Source organism: Phaenicophaeus curvirostris, chromosome 4 (genome assembly GCF_032191515.1).
Source record: "Phaenicophaeus curvirostris isolate KB17595 chromosome 4, BPBGC_Pcur_1.0, whole genome shotgun sequence".
NCBI lineage: Eukaryota > Metazoa > Chordata > Aves > Cuculiformes > Cuculidae > Phaenicophaeus > Phaenicophaeus curvirostris.
The window spans coordinates 16,733,063-16,751,106 of record NC_091395.1 but is presented as its reverse complement, the minus strand read 5'-3'; the positions used below and the strand labels follow the sequence as shown (position 1 = coordinate 16,751,106).

Here is an 18,044-nt window from a genome sequence, read left to right as displayed (position 1 = left end):
GGACCATAAGACTGTTTTTAAGGAGACATGTTTTAGTCATCCTAGGATCTGCAGGCATGGATGTGAACAGTGTTGGAATTTCATTTACTGTTTTAGAGATGAAAAGAAAACATACAAGTATGCAGTCATGCTTTTAAAATTATTCTTTTTAATTAAGTACTGGCTTAAAAGGGAAAATGAGTTCTGTTGGTACTGCTGTCATCCTGTTTTTTAAAACCTTATTTTAGAGTTCCTGTGCAGGAAAGTGGATTCTTCCATATGGAAGTGGGGTGAATTGTATATAAATATTTATTTTGTGTATAAATATATTTTTAACTGTCTGATGACTTCTAAAGTTCTTTCTGAGTGAATGTTATGACATTCCTGTCAGATATATTTGCGGTGACTAATTTTTAGAAAAGTCCTTAACTTCTGCTGCATTTTCACTTCTAAGCATCTGAAACTTTGAAATTATGTTTCTATATCATTCAATTTCAATGTATTTATTTTGGAAGATAGAGCCATGTATAGTGGAGAATTCACAAAGTTCTTTTTTATAATGCAGGTCCTGTTACCTGAAATGCCCATGAGATGGTGCTCATCAGTCTCGTTTTTGTGTAGCAGCAGATCTGTGCATAGTTCTGATTTATAAGTAAGGATGCAGTGGTTAGTACTGCTGTCTTTCTAAGAGAAAGAAACAGAACAAACCCAATTAATGTCCAAAATTCCTATTACTATACTGTTTTGAAGTGTACACAGAACAGTCTTGGTATCCCTGCTCATCTTTGGGAAGATTGATTTGATGGTAGTTTACACAACTGATAGATTATCACTTAATTTTTCTTTCCTTAAAAATGATTTTCTAAATAGGTAAAGAATAAATTTTTTTAGAGATCTGTCCTTTTTTGTGCTGCTTTATTTCCTTCTGTTTTTCTCAAAGATCCATGGTACTTTTCTTTATAGAAAACGTTCTGCTACTTATCCACACTAGCGTGTTCTGTCCTGTAATGTCCTTCTGTGGGAGTTTAATTAGTTTGGATTGTTTATTTTTTCTTGTTGACTTATGCAGGCAGTCTGTAACAAGCAACATAGAACAGCGAGCCTTGGGAGAAATGTTAAACTCTTTTAAACTGAGGTAGGTAGGATAATTCTTTCTTTGAGCTGGACTCAGTGTTAGAAGCTTCAGTACTGTTTTTCAAAAATGGTACTGTAGTTTCAGATGCAAGGTGGGGAGAAAACCAGCAAAACAGGAGAAAGAGATTAGAGTGAAGTGTCCTCTTTCTGAAGTGAGGTTACCAAAATACTTACAGCTGGCTGCAGCACAGTAGAGCTGTGAAAGAAGAAGTGCTATCATTTGTTTATTGATGCTGAGTTCTCTGTGTTGGTATGATAATATATGTGAAGGAGTGGTATTTGAAGATGAAATATGATTTAAGGATGAAAAAGGGAGGTAAGAACGCTTTGTCTAAACCAACTTCACATGGAACAAACAAGCTTACACAAAGGAGACTTCTGCTGTGAGAACATTTATGGAAAAGCTGAATGAAGCTAGGGAGTAAGTAGTTAAGTACCAGCGTACGCAGAAGAGCAAACCAGGGAGAGGCCCTAATGGAAGACAACTCTCCAAAAAAGCACTTTTAGTTTCTCCTTTTCAGTCTCTGGCGTTGCTCCCTTGAAATCCTTTCTGTCCTGCAAACTTGCCTTTGCTCTAAGGATCTTCAGATTTGATATTCTCAATATACAGTTTCACTGAGATGAAAGTCTGTTATTCTCATTCTCTTTCTTCTTCCTTAAATGTAATTCCTTTTACTTTGGGTCTTCAGATTTGTTGTGGTTTTCTCTTTCACTACTTTGCATGTTTTCCTGTTTATCACCTCTTCAGTCTTGTATATCTTTATACTACTTCTTCAAATACAAAAAAATACCTCTTTATGGAATCACTTCATTTTTTATTTGTAGCAAGCTCTGCCAGTTCTAGGTCAGACGAATTCAATTAAAATTCCTGTGAAAGGAAATTAAGAAAATTTTGGATTGAACTTTCATTTAGGAAAACTGAATTGAAGTATTTAATATTGGAATGTTTCATTTAACATGGAATAATGCTGTAGTGATTCAGGGAATTTGATGATTATGGAAGGAGTCAAGATAAAATGTAAAAGAAATCCTGGAGCTTGTAGTGTTGGTGTCAGAAAAAAATAGCTCAGCTAGAAGTAGGGTCAGTATGAGTGAGGAGAATGTGGGCTTTCAACTTGTGATAAACCCACAAATTTTGAACATAAACTACGTTGACATTCTTAAAAGTGAGGCTTATAAGAATTGGTTTTATTCCAAAAACTATTTTTATTTCACGACCCAGAAAAAACTTATCTCCTGTCAGACACTGGTATTTCTTGAAGAGTCCAAATCTCGTCGTGAATGGTTCCAAGAAAGTACATTTTCAGAGTTAAGCTTGAGTGGAGTTCCCCAGAAGTCAGTATTTTAATTCTTATAAGAAGAGTGTAAAGAGAGCCAGAGGTCTTGAAATAATAATCTAAAAAGGCAACACTTGTATTTCTGAGGAAAATAATGTTTTACAGCTTGGAATACCACACAGCTTAGAATGCAATGCTGTTTTCACAGGATTGTTTGTATAGACATAGACAGTGGAGAAAAAAAGACAGAAAAAATGTGAAACAAATGAGGGAAAAGCTTCCTCTATGTAAACCTGTGGATCCATAATAAAAAACAGATTATCTGAATAAATCAGTTTTTATTGAACTGACAATAGAAGTTTTAAAGTTGTTAAGAATAGAACTTTAGGACAAAGTTTTAATTTTCTGGGAATGTAAATACCTCATTCATGCTTTCTGCTTATTGCACATGAGGATAACTACTGTGCATTGAAATGATTGCAAAGGTACCTGTGTAGGTTTTGCTTTACACTAAGAACTGCTTTTTCGGTGATTCAAACATTTAAAAGAAACAATACGTATAATATGTTGCAGTTGATGAAAGTAGGTTTTGGGTAAGCAGTCCAATCCTGTTTGCCAGTTGTGAAACAATTTTATCCTAGTTATCCAACAAATGATTTTTCTTTTCTTAATTGACTATTTAAAATGAATTATTACCTTAGTAAAAGTAACTAATTTTTGAAGGCCTATCCTGAAATTTAATGTTTTAGTACCCCTTGAAATAGCAGCTAACCTACCGTACTGGCCACTATGCATGTACTCAGTTGTCAGTATTAATTTTTCCTTTTTCTGATAAGCAGAGAAGGCATCTGACCTATGTGTTTTGATTTCAAGCCCGCTTAGTTTTTGGAGGGATCAAGTTAAGCAAGTGTAGAATAAGTGATACAGGGTCTTTCACTACCAATTAAATAATGTTTTTCATCAGTTTAGAATATAAAAATGGCAGAATTTTCTGACTCTCTATAATATGTGATGTTAGGAGACATGAGTGACTGTGACTTTTAAGAAATACATAAATTATGAGTGAGTGCACTTTTCTGTTAAGAGTCCACTGCAAAAATATTTTTCATGATTAAGTATGAGGAAGTTATTATAACAGAAGAAAACAAACATGAGTATAAAGTTCACAGTATACTTGTAGTATCAGTTTTTCATATACTACATTCTGATTATGTCACCTATATAAATTAAACTTCTTTTAGGAAACCTGTTTAAAGACCTCGTAGTTTTCCCTACCCCTCGAACAGTGTGTTGATGAATGAGGTTCATGTTTGATTCTTTTAAATTATTTTCTGCAGTCTATATTCCTCCCTGCTGGTCCAATACTTTTTAGTCAGTATTTTTGAAAAGAACAGAAGTTTCTTTGTGAGTATGACCACATGTAACACTTCACTAGTGATTCTGTGATACCTCCTTTTATTTCTCTTATTTGCAATTATTAAACTAATACCATGTCAAGACATGATGAAAGTTCTAAGATGGACATAATAAAAAGGATAAGGAGGACTATATAATGAAATGCACTAATTTTATATTGGCAATAGAAATCTGAAATACAATGGCACATATGCTTTTTGCTTAAAGTTTTAGAGGAATTTGGATGTGGAAGGAAGCTTCTTACCATTATTGCTTAATTTATAACCAGGCGGGGGAGAACATTACTTAAAATTTGATAATTTCCCCTTTTAAATCTTTACAGTCCAAAATGATTATTTTTCAGTTACTCAGGTTGCTATTGCATTCCAATTTAACTGCATAGATAGAAGCTTAAGTGGATCAATTGAATGGATGAAGTTGCACAAGCAGCAGAGCTGGGTAGCTTTTACTTGAGTTTATTTTGCGTGCAGAATCTCTCAAGTTTCATATAGTTTTGTTTTTAACCATTTTAAACCATCCTTACTTTATTAAAAAAAAAGGGCTTTTGGTACTGCTTTCCTACAACAGGGTATTGCGTAGCTTGAAAGAAGTTTGATTGCCTGCAATAGTTGATTTCATAGAATCGTAGAATAGTTTGGGTTGGAGGGGACCTTAAAGATCTCTTAGTTCCAGCCCCCCTGCCATGGGCAGGGACACCTCTCACCAGACCAGGCTGACAAATGCCCCATCCAACCTGACCTTGAACACCTCCAAGGGTGGAGCAGCCACAGCTTCCCTGGGCAACCTGTGCCAGTGCCTCACCACACTCATGGTAAAGAAATTCTTCTTTATGTCCTGTCTAAATCCGCCCCTCTCCAGTTTATAGTATTTCTGCTATACCTACTTTAACTTCTCTTTTTAGTAGTAGAGGTGAGACTGTGGATTCTTCCACTTCTAAAGTGTAGAAATTAAGCTTTAAATATACAACAGCTGTTTATGAGTTATTTTCACCATTTCACTTAAGAATTTTATAACGAAGCAAGTCATGATGATTTGACTTTTCTGACAAAAAGAAGTGTTTCTGTTTAGAAAAAATGTGTGATGACAATCTAACAGGGTTTCCACTGCCATCAGGTACTTCTGTGATTTTGTGCCAGCTTTTGTGCCTTTTCTAGGCAGTCTGCCGCTCTGGACTCTTGTTTCAGAGTTGCTGGTTGGCCTGGAAGTTTTGAAGCCCTAAAGATTGCAGTTTCAATGCATGTGTTGCAACTCTTTCACAACCGAAGAGTACAAGAGCTGTAGGGTCCTCACGTGTCTCCTGAGTAAGATGGCAGGGAACCAGGGCTCTTATCTTGGACAAGTTCATAATTCAGCCAGTGATGAGCAGCAGATGGCTGTATGATAGTATCGGTTTCAGTTAGCAAGGTTCTTTCTGTCTAATTGTTTTTTTCCAAAGAGGTTTGAAAAGATTGTGGAATTGTAAGTTTCTTTGTGCATTTGTCTTGGCTTTAGGAAGAATTTTTTGAATTCCAAAACTGCAATGTAAATAGTACTGATCAAATATTGGGTTTTTTTTTTTGTTTTTATTTTAACATGTTTTCTGTGCAGAAACAAAACTACAGATGGAAAAACTATGGATACTGTGAGCTTGTACTTTGTTGCAGAATTAAGGGAAGTAAAGTACTTTAAGGTGGTTGAATGTGTGTTGTGAAAGAAACTGGTGGATTTGGTTACGTGTGAAATATACATGCTATAACAACTCTGGAGTTTTGGAACTGCCATATGTCTGTCTTTGACTGAAAAAACCCACTGAAGTTTAGTGTATAGATGAAGTTGATATAATTTTTATGGCAATTTAATGTCATGACATCACAGCTACCACTTTAAAGTTGTCTTTCTACTTGGAAAAGTATGGTGAGCTCTCCAGAACAGTGTGTATGTACACATTGGTGTTTTTGCTAGGTCAGAGGGTAGTTAGTGTTCTTTTGGCTTTGTTCTCCATGGTTACAATGGAACAGAAGCTAATGTATAGGCTGATGGAAAGAAAAAGGCAACTTTAAGAATAAAAGACATTGTTCTGGCTTTTCTTCCCCCCCCCCCCCCCCCCCCAAATTGTAATTCCCTCTTAAAGGCACATGTATTTGTGAATTTGAAGACATTCTGATATTTGCAGTGAGATAGTGGTGATACTCATGCCAGTCTTTTGCTTCACACCTAAGAGACCACAGTTTATACTATTATCAGTCTTGAAACCTCTTTCTTGTTTCATGATTTTTCCAGTAATTACTTTTAATGTTGTATTAGGAAACCTCTTTCTCTCAGACATAATTATTTGCATGCATGGAAAGCCACAGAAAATATTATTGTCAAGAGCTTGATTTGGTAAACATTGAAGAATGGGTCTGTGATTTTTTTCTTTGTGCTGAAAACTATTTCTAGAGACAACATGCCAGTAGGGGGAAAGGAAATGAAATAGCTCCTCAGTTAGAGGCTTCATGGAATCTCCCAGTTTAGAATTTAAATGAAAATGGTCTACTTTTAAGTTGAAGAGGTTTTTCTGTTTGTTTCATTAGATGAAAAATATTGAAGTCCTCTATAATAATATATAAAATATATATAAGAGGTTTTTATTTACAAATTCTGTAGTTACCCTTGCAGCCTCAGAATTCATGACTATGATAGATGTCACATTTTCCTTGAAACTTGTTTTAGTAAATAGTTATAATTTTTGTTGGAGACAGTACTTTTACGAAACCGGCAAGATGGTTACTTGTTCTTATATTGAGGGGTTTTATTATTAACAGAATTTGAAGGAAATTATGTAGGGTTACAGTGGCTATTGAAACTAAAGAAAGAAAAGGGAACATAATTTGGACGTGGAATGAAATGGATGATTTTGCTAAAAAGATTATCCTGTTTGTAATTTTGATGGCATTAACCTCTCCTTTTATAACGATACTTCGTGTTCTACCTGAGTAGCTTTTCATAGTGGCAGATGTTCTTTCCTCCACTGTCTCACTGAAGCAAGATTTATTGTTCACTTAATCACACTCTTCATAGAGAAAAGCGTATTATAAGAACTACCATTTCACATACTTGTATATTATCTGGATGTAGCCTTTCTCAGGTTGTCAATGTGTGTATTGTCACTTGTGGATAATAATTTAATTTTGATTCACAAATTTACATGTATGGAAGGTGTTTAAGCAGCCTTCTAAATTCTTAAATCTTTCTAATGCTGGAACAAACCTTGTTGCCTTAGAAGTCTGAATACATGACATGACAGTGTAGATGATGAAGGAATGTTGAGAACTTTACATTAGTGTTGATTCTTTCAGAATTTTTGACAAATCTGTTGAATTTGGTGTTAAAAATCTTTTTAAAGTTAGAAATATTGGAGAACAAGCCTTAGCAAATGCTGACTTTATGGAGTAAATGCTTGCTTTGGTCTGTAATTCAAAACTTTTTTTTTTTTTGTCTAGCAGTTGTTGCTTTCCTCCAGTCTTAACCGCAGTTAGTCACAGGGGAGCAGCAGGTCTTGCAGGTTTTTGCAAGAATACCTGACCGTTGCTGTTAGCTGTATTTGATTGCAAAATTTTCCTAAAAATTAAGCAATGCAATTGTATTAATTGAGGATGCTTTTTGTCTTCTTAGATCTAACTTCTAGGGTAGCTCTGGTCAACAGTTAAAATGAACTTGATCATAACATAATCCCCCTCTGTGCACGTGGCATGTTGCATAAATAGTTTGCACACTGGCTTATGTAGGAGGTGGCTCTCCCAGAGGGACTGGGAAACTGTGGTGTGAACTGGGTATAGAGAGCTACTTAGCTAAGTGTATAGACTGATGTCGTATAGCTAAGTCAGAATTATGTTGTTTTCTGTGGAAATGGAAAATGGCAAGGGGGAAAAGAGTTGTCATGTAAGGTGATCAAGAGAATAACTGAAATTTATTAGGAGAAGCACTTACCAGAAGAGTGGGGACATTATAAACAGATGGTATATTTATAGGTGATAGTGATAACATGTAAAACACTTGTGGTCTTGGTCTTGTTTGTTGCTTTGTGTGGTGTTTTTTCCTCCTCTGCTTCACTCTCCTTTTCTGTTGTAACTATTCCTTGGAGACAATTTCCTTTCAGTCATTGCCTGTATGCTGAGTAAAGGGTCAGAGACAAATCTAGGTGGGGTAGAGCCTTAGAGTAATAGCAGTACTTTCGGTACTATGGGGAAAAAAAAACCCCGACCAAACAGGAAACAGTGTTGTGGCAAATTGGAGTGGGGTGGAGAAGCTTTAAAATGTTCCTGTAAACATAGAAACGTTGCTACTTGTAACAGACCTGAAGTGGCAGAGTCATATTTCTGTCCATGCTTTCAGTATTGCTTTGTAGGAATTGGATGAAATAAAAATGCAGAAGAGCTAGTTGTGGAGTTTTTACTGATGTGTCTGGTGTCACAAAGGCACCTTTTTCTTCTGGTGTAGTTGGTAGTAATCATCAGTTTAGCAATGGCAGTCTTTCTGTTACAAAACCCAGGTGGATGGAGATCATCTGAACGTCGTTGTGACTGCGGTGGGTTTGATCGGTGCCTTTGCTCTTGCCCCTGTGAGCAGTACAGATGTGCTGGTTAGGCTTCTTGTCTGTGGGCACGGCTTAGATGGAATAGAGGAATTGAGCACCAGCACTGGTAGTGGGTCTTTGAGTTCAGTCAGGTGTTATTAATTTGCTATTTGTTAAGAAAATTAAACTCCTAATCCTTTTGATGTGCCACTTGTCTCTTGTACTTCCCTTCTTTAAGATACTTATTATTTAAAGCACTTAATATGCTGACTTTTCGTAGTATATATATTTTTTAAACTCTAAAAAAAGTAGTGGTGTATTTGGAGGGGTATGGGGGTGGAATCTGAAAGCAAAAGAAAGTCATTTCTTGGTATGAATAAATGAAAGGCTGTTATTTATTCTAGCCTGGATCATCTGCATGGTTCTCCCATGTTGATCACAGCTACACAAAATTAAAAACATGGCAACAGGGAAAGCTGAGCGTTTTGTTTCCTGTAGCATGTAATTTAGCATTTCGTACATCCAAACTCTTAACTGTCTCTGCTTTAGCTGTGGTAGCAGCCTCTGCCAATTCTGGGAAGGCAAGTGTGGTGTTTTCCAGCTGTTCTGGATCTAGGCAGCATCAGAAATGACAGAAACAGATGTATTGGTTCTTGGTTTCTGTCAGAATTTGTAACCCAGTGCCTTTAGTTGTGCTGAAATTCTCTGCAATTAATCTGCTGAGCTATGAAACGTGATGGCAGTTGAGAAGCTGCCACAAATTTGCTTCTAGCATGTGCTAAATGAGGGCTGTGACTTGCAGTGGGAGAGGAAATACTTAACATTATGTTTGCGAGATCAGATAAAACCTGCTAGAGTTTTATAAGTAAGCTGATTACTTGCTTCATCTTGTATTATTTCTTGGCTTTTTGAGCTTCATTTTATTCCTCTTGTAAGGTTTTTCTTTGCTATTCTTCTACAATTCCATGTTTGGAACACATTCTGTTTTGTTCATCTTCTGTGATATCTTTGTTCCTTTTGCTGTTATGTCCTAGTCTATACAAGCTGGCAAAACACTTTCAAGCAAGTTTCCTAGAATAAACTTGTAACCTTGTTTTACTTCTAGAATTCCATTTTTACATTTTTTTTGTGTACTTTGCAAGTACCACGGAGTGAATACACGGTTTAAGCAAAAAGTTATAAAGTTGTATGAAGGATGGTTTGTATAAGGCTTGCAGGGTGCCAGCTTCAGATTCTTTGAAGAGTGGTGGCTTCCTTCTCCCACCTCCAATCCACTGTAAAATACCAGACAGTTGTAATGTCTCTGTAGAAAAATGTTGGGATATATTGTCTGTTCTCTAGCATCTAGGGGAGTGGTCTTCAAACCTTTTTAATTGTACACGCGATCAGTAAAAAAATTTTGAGCATGCATGCCAAATAAATACATAACTATTTATTTATAAATTATCTACATGTGCAGCTGTATTAGTATCTGATGTACATTATAAACCATACAAAAGTAGAAATTAGAAAGGAAGATATAAAATAGAACATAATGATAACAATTATTCTTTCCACATCCCAGAGCGTTGTCTTGCACACCTCCTGGGAATACATGTACCTCGCTTGTGAGGCACTGGGAGGCACTTGAGAATTATTTGCTTTGCATTTTTATAGAGAATTTGCTGTAGTGTTGTCGTGACTGTATGGTTTGTTCCCCAGCCTGCACTTATAGTTGATTCATATGATATTAGAAATGTTATTTTTTGGGCTTTTTTCTTGTGGAAGGATTAAGATAGGACAGGATGCAGACCCATGCAGCTTGGTGGCTGAGGTATAGCTAGTCTGTTCCTCCCTGAATACAGGAGATTCTTTTAGCTCACTTAAGGGTGATATTTCCAGACTTGTCAACAAGTTATATGCTTGTTTAAGTAACGTGTGTCTGGATCCTTTAAAAAAAAATTTTTTTTTAATATTGTAAATTCAGAGAAAAATATCAGATAACTTTGAGAAGTGTAGCTAGGGACAGAAGTGCTGGGATAATGAAATGCTACCAGGCTTTGCTATGTGTGTTTCACGTGTTTGAGTTTAAACTCGGAGTAATGTAACTCAAGTTGACTTTCTACTGGATGTCATAAAATGACAGATTTCTGATTTTTAAAATGTCAAACACATAAATCATTAGTTTGCTAAGATTGCACTAGCAAGCTATTAAAGAACATGGCAGTATTTACTGTAGATAAATGCAAATTTAAAAAGGTTCTATGTATCATGGTTTAAATGATTTATTTGCTTTCAATGCACATATGAATCTGATGTGATGTAAAGATTTAGGGTATTTCATTTCCTGTATGGAGCTACAAATTTGCATATTATTAAACAGTCTCTTGGAGCCATATCTTTCTTGTATATCTTAAATGGTTTTACTGGTTAAAGATACACCGAAACAAGTCGATTAAAACAAAAGCAGATTTTAATGCTATTAATACGAGTACTGAAAAGATACAAATTTCAGCTGGATGTAGACATACTCTATATGTATATTAATATCTCTTGAGGTCTGTAATAGAAGCCAAAGTAGGAATACTGCCAGGTTTTGTAAATACACTTTTAGCTGCTATATGAAGTGTGTTGAAATTTTGTCTTGAAATTGTTTAATTTGTAAAAAATGTACTTTGTTTCCTCAGGGATTTGAAATAAAACTTACAGTTGCATGGTCTCCTCAGGAGTAAAGGGCCTCTGTGCTCAGTGTCTTGCTTTGGACAGAAACGAGTAGGGAATCAGTTTTATATGCCTCCTGTTTTCTGCTTTGAAGTTGTCCAATGCCCTACAGATTTCTGTGGAGGATCCACTGTTTGGTCTGTGTCAGAGCATGGTTCCCTGGGTCCCCGGTATTCATGATTTGTGTCATGTTCTTGGCAATCCTTCTCTTTATGTCAATTGTTTCATCTATTCATGGGTTGGTAAAGATTGAGAGGTGGGTAAAATTCCTAACACTAGACTTGTCGATCTTTCATTTTTGGAATCTGGTTTTTTTTTGTAGGATAAAATGTAATTTTGCTAGTAATCTTGCTTAAACCTAGGATTTTTCTCATTATAAGATAGGGATTCAATTTCATTTTTTGGTGTTTTTATCTTAAGAAAAATATTTCTGAAAGCTTTTTCTAAAGTAGATTAAACCCCAAAACGTATAGGATTTGAAATTCATAGTGTCGCACCCCTGCCCCCATGTGTAAAAACATTGTGTAGAGCTAATTCTTCCCATGCACTGCTTTTCTTGCACTGAGGCTTCAACTGTATGCTACAAACAACTAATCCTGTTAGCGAATTAATTTGACATAAAAAATGCTTTCAAGTGGAGTGAAAATACTAGATTATTAGCTAGGGTAAATATAGCATCATTGATTACAGCATAATTATCTTTTAAAATCCTACCCCACTTCTGTTGGGGTGGAGAAACCTGTAGGTCCATAGGTAAGTGTCAACATTGTAAGGATGCTTCAGGTGTATTGTACCTACCTGGACAAGAATTTTGGTTTTTTATGTTGTTATTTTGATTGAGTCATTTTAGCGTATTAGTAAACATAGCTCAGTGCCTATTTAAAAGTGAATTTTAATGGACTGTGTTATGTCTCAGATTAACCAGATAGGAGTTATTTGCTCCTGTTTCCTGTGTAATTTGAGCAAATTGTGTGCCTTCTGTGGTTAGCATTTGTAAATTTGAAGAAACTCTGGTTTTACATAAACCGATACTTGAATATAAACTTTTCTGCTAAAATCTTAGCCAGTCTCATTTTCTGGAGATGCAGCTTTCTACTTCGTTTTGGCAGGGCATGAGGTGTAAGCTGCTGATATAAAGCTGTCTGGAGGAGGAGAGAATGGTACTGTGATGAGACACTGTGTTAAAAACGTGTGATACTGTGCGAACTGTTTCAAAAGGAACATTAGGTGGCAGTAGGAGACTCCTAACACGTTGTGGATGCTTGTTAAATTTACTTTTAGGGTGTTTTTCCAAATGAGTGACAGGCTTGAAGAAATTTTGTCTTAATACAGAAAATTAATGTTACATCACTATGAAGGGAAACAGTGGGGATGATTTTTACTGAATGATCCAGCTTTTATCATAGCTGATAACAATGTTGAACAGAATCATATGAAAGCATCAAGGTTAATGTTGGTGCAGTGTTGTGTGATGCCACTTTTGTTATGCCTATTTTAAATCAAACCTTTCTTATTTGCTTTGTTTGGGCTTTGTTAGGAACTTGATGACAGGAGGGAAAGCATCTAATTAAGAAGAAAATGTTCCTCTCCCTGCCTCCCTCAGAAAGCGAGGGGGGGTGTGTACTATTAGTTTTTTGGGTTTTTTTGTAATGTAACTGCTGAGTCATGTGGGGGCAGAATTGTTTTGGTTTGTTTGTGTTTTGGGTTTTTTTGGGTGTTTTTTTTTTTCTAATACATGGAAGAAAGCAAGGCCAAAGTTTGAGCAAGATTAAAGAGGATGCTTATGGAAGAAGATGGAGTACAATCTTTCCTTCTTTGGAAGGGTCACTGATCACTTGTGTATTCATAGTCTTACGTTACTTCAAACTTTGATCTACTGCTAAGTTAGCAAATAGTTTTAAATCCTCTGCATCTTGCTGGAAGGTTATGACCACACCTTTCCTAAGTTGTTCTTCCCACAGTTCTTTGTGCTTTGTCTAATTTTTCTGATTGCATTATGGTTGATAAAATGACAATATATTGAAGAGAAAAAGTAGATATCTACGCTTTTTCTCTCCTTTTCCTGACTCTTTATAATGTCTCTGGGTCTGAGCTTTATTTGTCATCATTTCACTGAGTTGATGTGCATGCCAATGCCGCTGCTGGATTGACTTTTCCAAGCTACCAACAGCGTTTCCTACCAAATCTCCTCTTAGGACTCTCATTTTATTATGTTCTCACCTCCAAATGTTGTTCTAGTGATGGAAGAGATTGCATGCAGAAGCTGGGGATGAGGGACAGAGGATGGTTTTTGCTGCAAATAAGTAGGTATGAGTTATTCTTTTCCCCACCTTTTTACTATTTTGGTCTGTAGAGGCTTTTCCAAACCAGAACCGTCTTTTTATCCTACCCAGGATGTGTACCACAGTGTTGACTTTTACTGTTCATTGTGTGCCATCAGGGGATTGGACTGCCTTGGGATCACTCATGAGCCAATGAGATCCTTGCTCTGAAGACATTTTACTTCTTATACTCCACAAGTCTTTGGCATGTATTTTTGATGATCAGTACACATGCTTTGAGTTTCTGAGTAACTGAGAAGGAGATGGAGTACAAGACATGGGTTAATGTACAAGATAAGAGTTAATCAATGTAATACTCTTTGCCTACATTATTACTCAGAAGCATAGTGGCCAAAATAAATCCATCTTTTTAGTGTTTGTGTTCTCCATGCAGCTGCATGGATATTTCATCATTGAGGGATGAAAATCATGGGTTTGGTTTTTTGTTTATTTTTAGCTTTGTGTCAGTTAGCATGATGTAGACTTGCAGTAAGAACATGACTGTTTTGTGAACAGAGGTAAAATGTAGGGGATGTGTCAACGCTTTAATTGCTGAAATGACAGCTGATGTAATTGGAGTGTTAATTGCTGAAATGGCAACTGCTTTACCATCAGCAGTTTTCTTAATGTTTGTCCTGTACAAGTACTTTACTCATAAATAAAAGATTTCAGGCAGTTATCAGATTCATACACACAGCTTTGCAGGCTCTTATTAGATATAAACATTTAAAATTTCCACTGAGATAGAACTGGCCTGTTTGACTGCTTTTTTTTTTCTTCATGGCATAGGCATTATCCTTGGGATAGGCATTGTCTGTACTTGTTTTGGACATACTAAATAAACAATTCTGAGATTACAAAATCCAACATCTAGAGGAAAAGGGGTGTTGCAGTTTGCTTGGTTAATAGTTCTTTCATCCTGGCTTTAGGGAACAAAACAAGTATGTTTGACTTGATGTGTAGGTTATCTAAGGATAATGGATGAGGAAGGTCTGTGGAAGTGAAGTCTTTTTTGAAGTTTGAGGTAAAACTGTGAAGATCCACCCCTGTAGCTCTCTCAAGTACAGCCAGTTTGACTTTTCCAGCAGAAATGCTGATTGTGGTGTTGGACTTTATTTCTTTTTGTTTTCTGTTATAGTTCATTGAAATACCTTTCCTCAAATTTTATTACAAGATTTTGAAATATTTTCTATCTGCCACTGGGAGTAAATTAGATCAATAGTCCAGATTGTGATTTTTCAGGAAAAAGGATCTTGACCGTGTGTGTTCTGAGCTATTTTCAGCATACTGTGGTTTGGTAGTTGCTCACCCAAGGAGCGCACCATCTTTTTTATATCTTGGATCACTTCTTGCATTTTATGTTAAGTGAAAGGTTCATTGCAAAGAGCAGTTACGTGTGTTTAAATTGGCTTTTTATTTGTACTTAGAAGTGAGGTAGTGCTATTTTATACTTAAATTAGTGCTATTATGTTGGCTTCTCATTAGTTTGAATCTTAAGGGAAAAAAAAATCACACTCTCTGAATGTGAGTTCAAAATTGCTGTAAAGTATTCTTACTGTTCTCAATCAGCTAAGTGTAGAAACAAAAAAAAGCTTAAGCTATTGCTTTAATTTATATATTTTTCAAAGGTAAAAATAACAGACAAAACTTAAAATTTGTGAGGTTTTATTTGAATACTATGAATACTATACTTTAAAACCATTCCTATAAGCTTACACTTACATGCCGAAGAAAGAAAATGTTATGCCACCCTGTAGGTTGCTATAAAGATTGTTTATGCATCTCAGCATAGGACTTAAAATACGTTGAATTGGAGAATTTTGAAAAATGTACTGTGCGACATAGGAGACCAAATCATGCTAAAGTGCAAGGAAAGACTATACATCAGTTCAAAGGCTACATTATTCAAAAAAATACAACCATAAAAAAGGTAATAAGATTACATTCTCACACTTCATGGCTAGTAAGGTGCATTAAGCTGCTCAGATATTCATAACTTACTGTGACATTTGGGAAGATTACATTTTGCTGTGCACAGCCATTACTGCAGCTCAGATAATAACTAGCCAATGCATGGACCTGGATTATGATCCCTGTCATTGGAAACAAATTTGTGTTTTGAAGGTTGATCAGTTTCAAATCGCCATTAGAAAGGGTTAATATGAAATACCGTGGGGGGAGTGTGTGCTTATGTGTATCTAATGGGGATGAATACATATAGTATATCAACTGTGCTGTGCCTTTGGTATATTGCTTTCTATGTCAATTTTTTTGTCCTCACTTCCCTTAAAGGAAATGTTAAGATGGTAATTATTTCTACCGTAGCGTATTATTTCTAGAATGTACTTCCTGAAATGCTTATGTTTGCAGATTAGATTGGAAACCTAATTTGGCAGCTTCCTGGATGGGTGGTTACTGATAATAGTGTATCTAGCCAAAAATGAAAGATTGGTAATGTAGACTACGGGGTGAAGGTAAGGTCACCTCTAGGTGCCGTATATGGTTTTGGTGTGATAATTGATGGCAGGATGATAGTTAAAACCAAGTATATAGAGTTGAATTTCTTGTTAAGAATTAGCAGATGTTTTGTGGCTAAAAATTAACCTTCAGCTATTCTGTCTGTACATGGAATGCAGCATTTTCTTTGTTTCTTACCATGATGGTGAGAGTGGCTCCTTGAGGAATACCTCAGTTTTGTAGGGAATGATAAATTTAGTGTCAAATAAAATGTAACATTGGTTATGTGTTTTACATTTTCAAATATTTTCTTCACAGGTTTTTTGAGGGGCAGGGTACTTTTTTCTTTGCATTTGTTTTGCAGTAACTGTGTGTTAATCCATTGTGCTCAGTGTTCTCCCTTGAATTCTACTTTCCTGAGGTAGGCCTCTGCTCCATCTTACGGAAGGAGAAAACCAAGGCTTGGAGAATGAGGATGACTTGATAGATTTGTTTGAGTTGTCAGTGTGAGTTGATTCAGAGAAGCTGAGAATATAATTCAAGTCTCCCCATTCAGTTCCTGCAGTTTCCCTAGATACTAAGGAAGCATCTGGTAGTAAATTGCATAATTATTTTTCATGACTGAGAGGGGAGAATATGGAAAAGTGTGAATTACTGTTTAGAAATTGTTGCCACAAGACATTGTCTTTTCTGTCATAAAAGCAGTAACTTGCTCTGCTTCTTGTAGTGTTTGGAATTACTGATTTATGCCCAGAAGACCAAAGATTGCTTCTTCAAAGTGACAAGGTCTAGGCACTTGAGGAAAATGTATGGTAATTTCAGTAGTTAATGAAGGGTAAATTTATCTTCCAATCTTGACTGCTTGAGAGAAGCTGTTGGAGCTAATATGGAAGTAAGTTAGTCTATGTGTTTTGGGGCAGTTTTAACATGGTCTGACTTTAGCAAGTGACAACATTGAAACTCTTGATGGTCAGAGTTTGTGAAAGGAGCACCGTATAGGACATAAATAGTGCCTTCTGTAAGAGAGACTTGTAGAAGTGAGGTTGAGCTGAAATACATGTGATCATGAGTTAATTTTGATCATTTGAGTTAATGCTGTCTGAATTCTTATTTGTGTGCTAGTATATAATAGGTATTTTGGCGAGTGTGGCAAGCATTAACTTTAATACAGTTCTGAAGTCCAGGAGAAGTTTAAAGAGAAGTGGGCTAGAGGAATTAGGTTACTTTGATCAACCTTTCCTTCAACTAGAATTTTCATTCTATTGAATACACAAGTGAGAATGAAGTTGATTTTTTCCTTCCTCCCTCCACCTCCTTGGAACATGCATATATGGTTAGTTAATCAGTATATCTTCAATCAAAGCTTGCATCTAGGAGTCCTGAAATATTACAGGGTTTAAGTGCTTTAGCCAAAGCATAGTCAAAGGCTTCAAATGGTGCTGCTGTTCCACATACATGCAAATATAGCAAAGCAAGCCATTGTGTCCTTTTAATACCTGTGGCTGTTAATGAAACAGGCAGTTAATACTTCACCGGTTATATTCAGTATCTCAGGAATGACTCAAGTGTTTATAAGCAGCAGTATTTCTGGTGCATCAGCTCCTTTTGGCTAGAATTGCCCTCTTATTTGAGGAATGTTAAGTACATGTGAAGAAAAGCTTTTAGGGTCACTCCAAACCATTTAAGGTATCTTGGTTGACTTGGTTCTCTCACATGATTTGGAACATTCACTTGGTGTCTTCGCTTCTCAGCTGTGTTGGGCAACTAAATGACATCTCTGTCTTAAACTACCCAAATATTCCTTTGCAGCAATTGCTTGATAGGTGACGCCTTAGGAGCACCTTTGTTGAAGTTGCTCAACAGAACTTGAAGCAGAGGAAGAATGAGACTTGATATGATGAAATTCACCTTTTTTTTAGCTTACATCTTTAAACGTGGAATGGTTCTTTGATACAATTGTCTTAAGGCTTTTTTTAATCTTTTGTCTGAAAGCTGGTTGGGGGCCGCTTTGACTTGGAAATGAACTTCATCATCCAAGAAGCAGAGGGCATCACCTGCATGGTAGACTTGCTGGACAAGTGTGATGTCACCTGCCAGGCCGAGGTGTGGAGCATGTTTACGGCAATCTTGAAGAAGAGTATACGCAATCTACAAGCGTGCACAGAAGTGGGGCTTGTTGAACAAGTGCTCAAGAGGATCGATAGAGCTGACAACATGATTGCAGGT

The 18,044-nt window shown here is 36.3% G+C and overlaps 1 protein-coding gene across 4 annotated transcripts in view; it reads left to right on the top strand.

The window, feature by feature from the left end:
- The window catches only part of LRBA (LPS responsive beige-like anchor protein), a 401,088-nt gene that overhangs the window by 23,435 nt on the left and 359,609 nt on the right, over positions 1 to 18,044 (top strand). For all 4 annotated transcript variants that reach the window (XM_069855353.1, XM_069855351.1, XM_069855355.1 and 1 more), the window contains exon 2: positions 17,811 to 18,042. In XM_069855353.1, the coding sequence (XP_069711454.1) occupies positions 17,811 to 18,042 (232 nt within the window). The remainder of the gene's footprint in view (positions 1 to 17,810; positions 18,043 to 18,044) is intronic.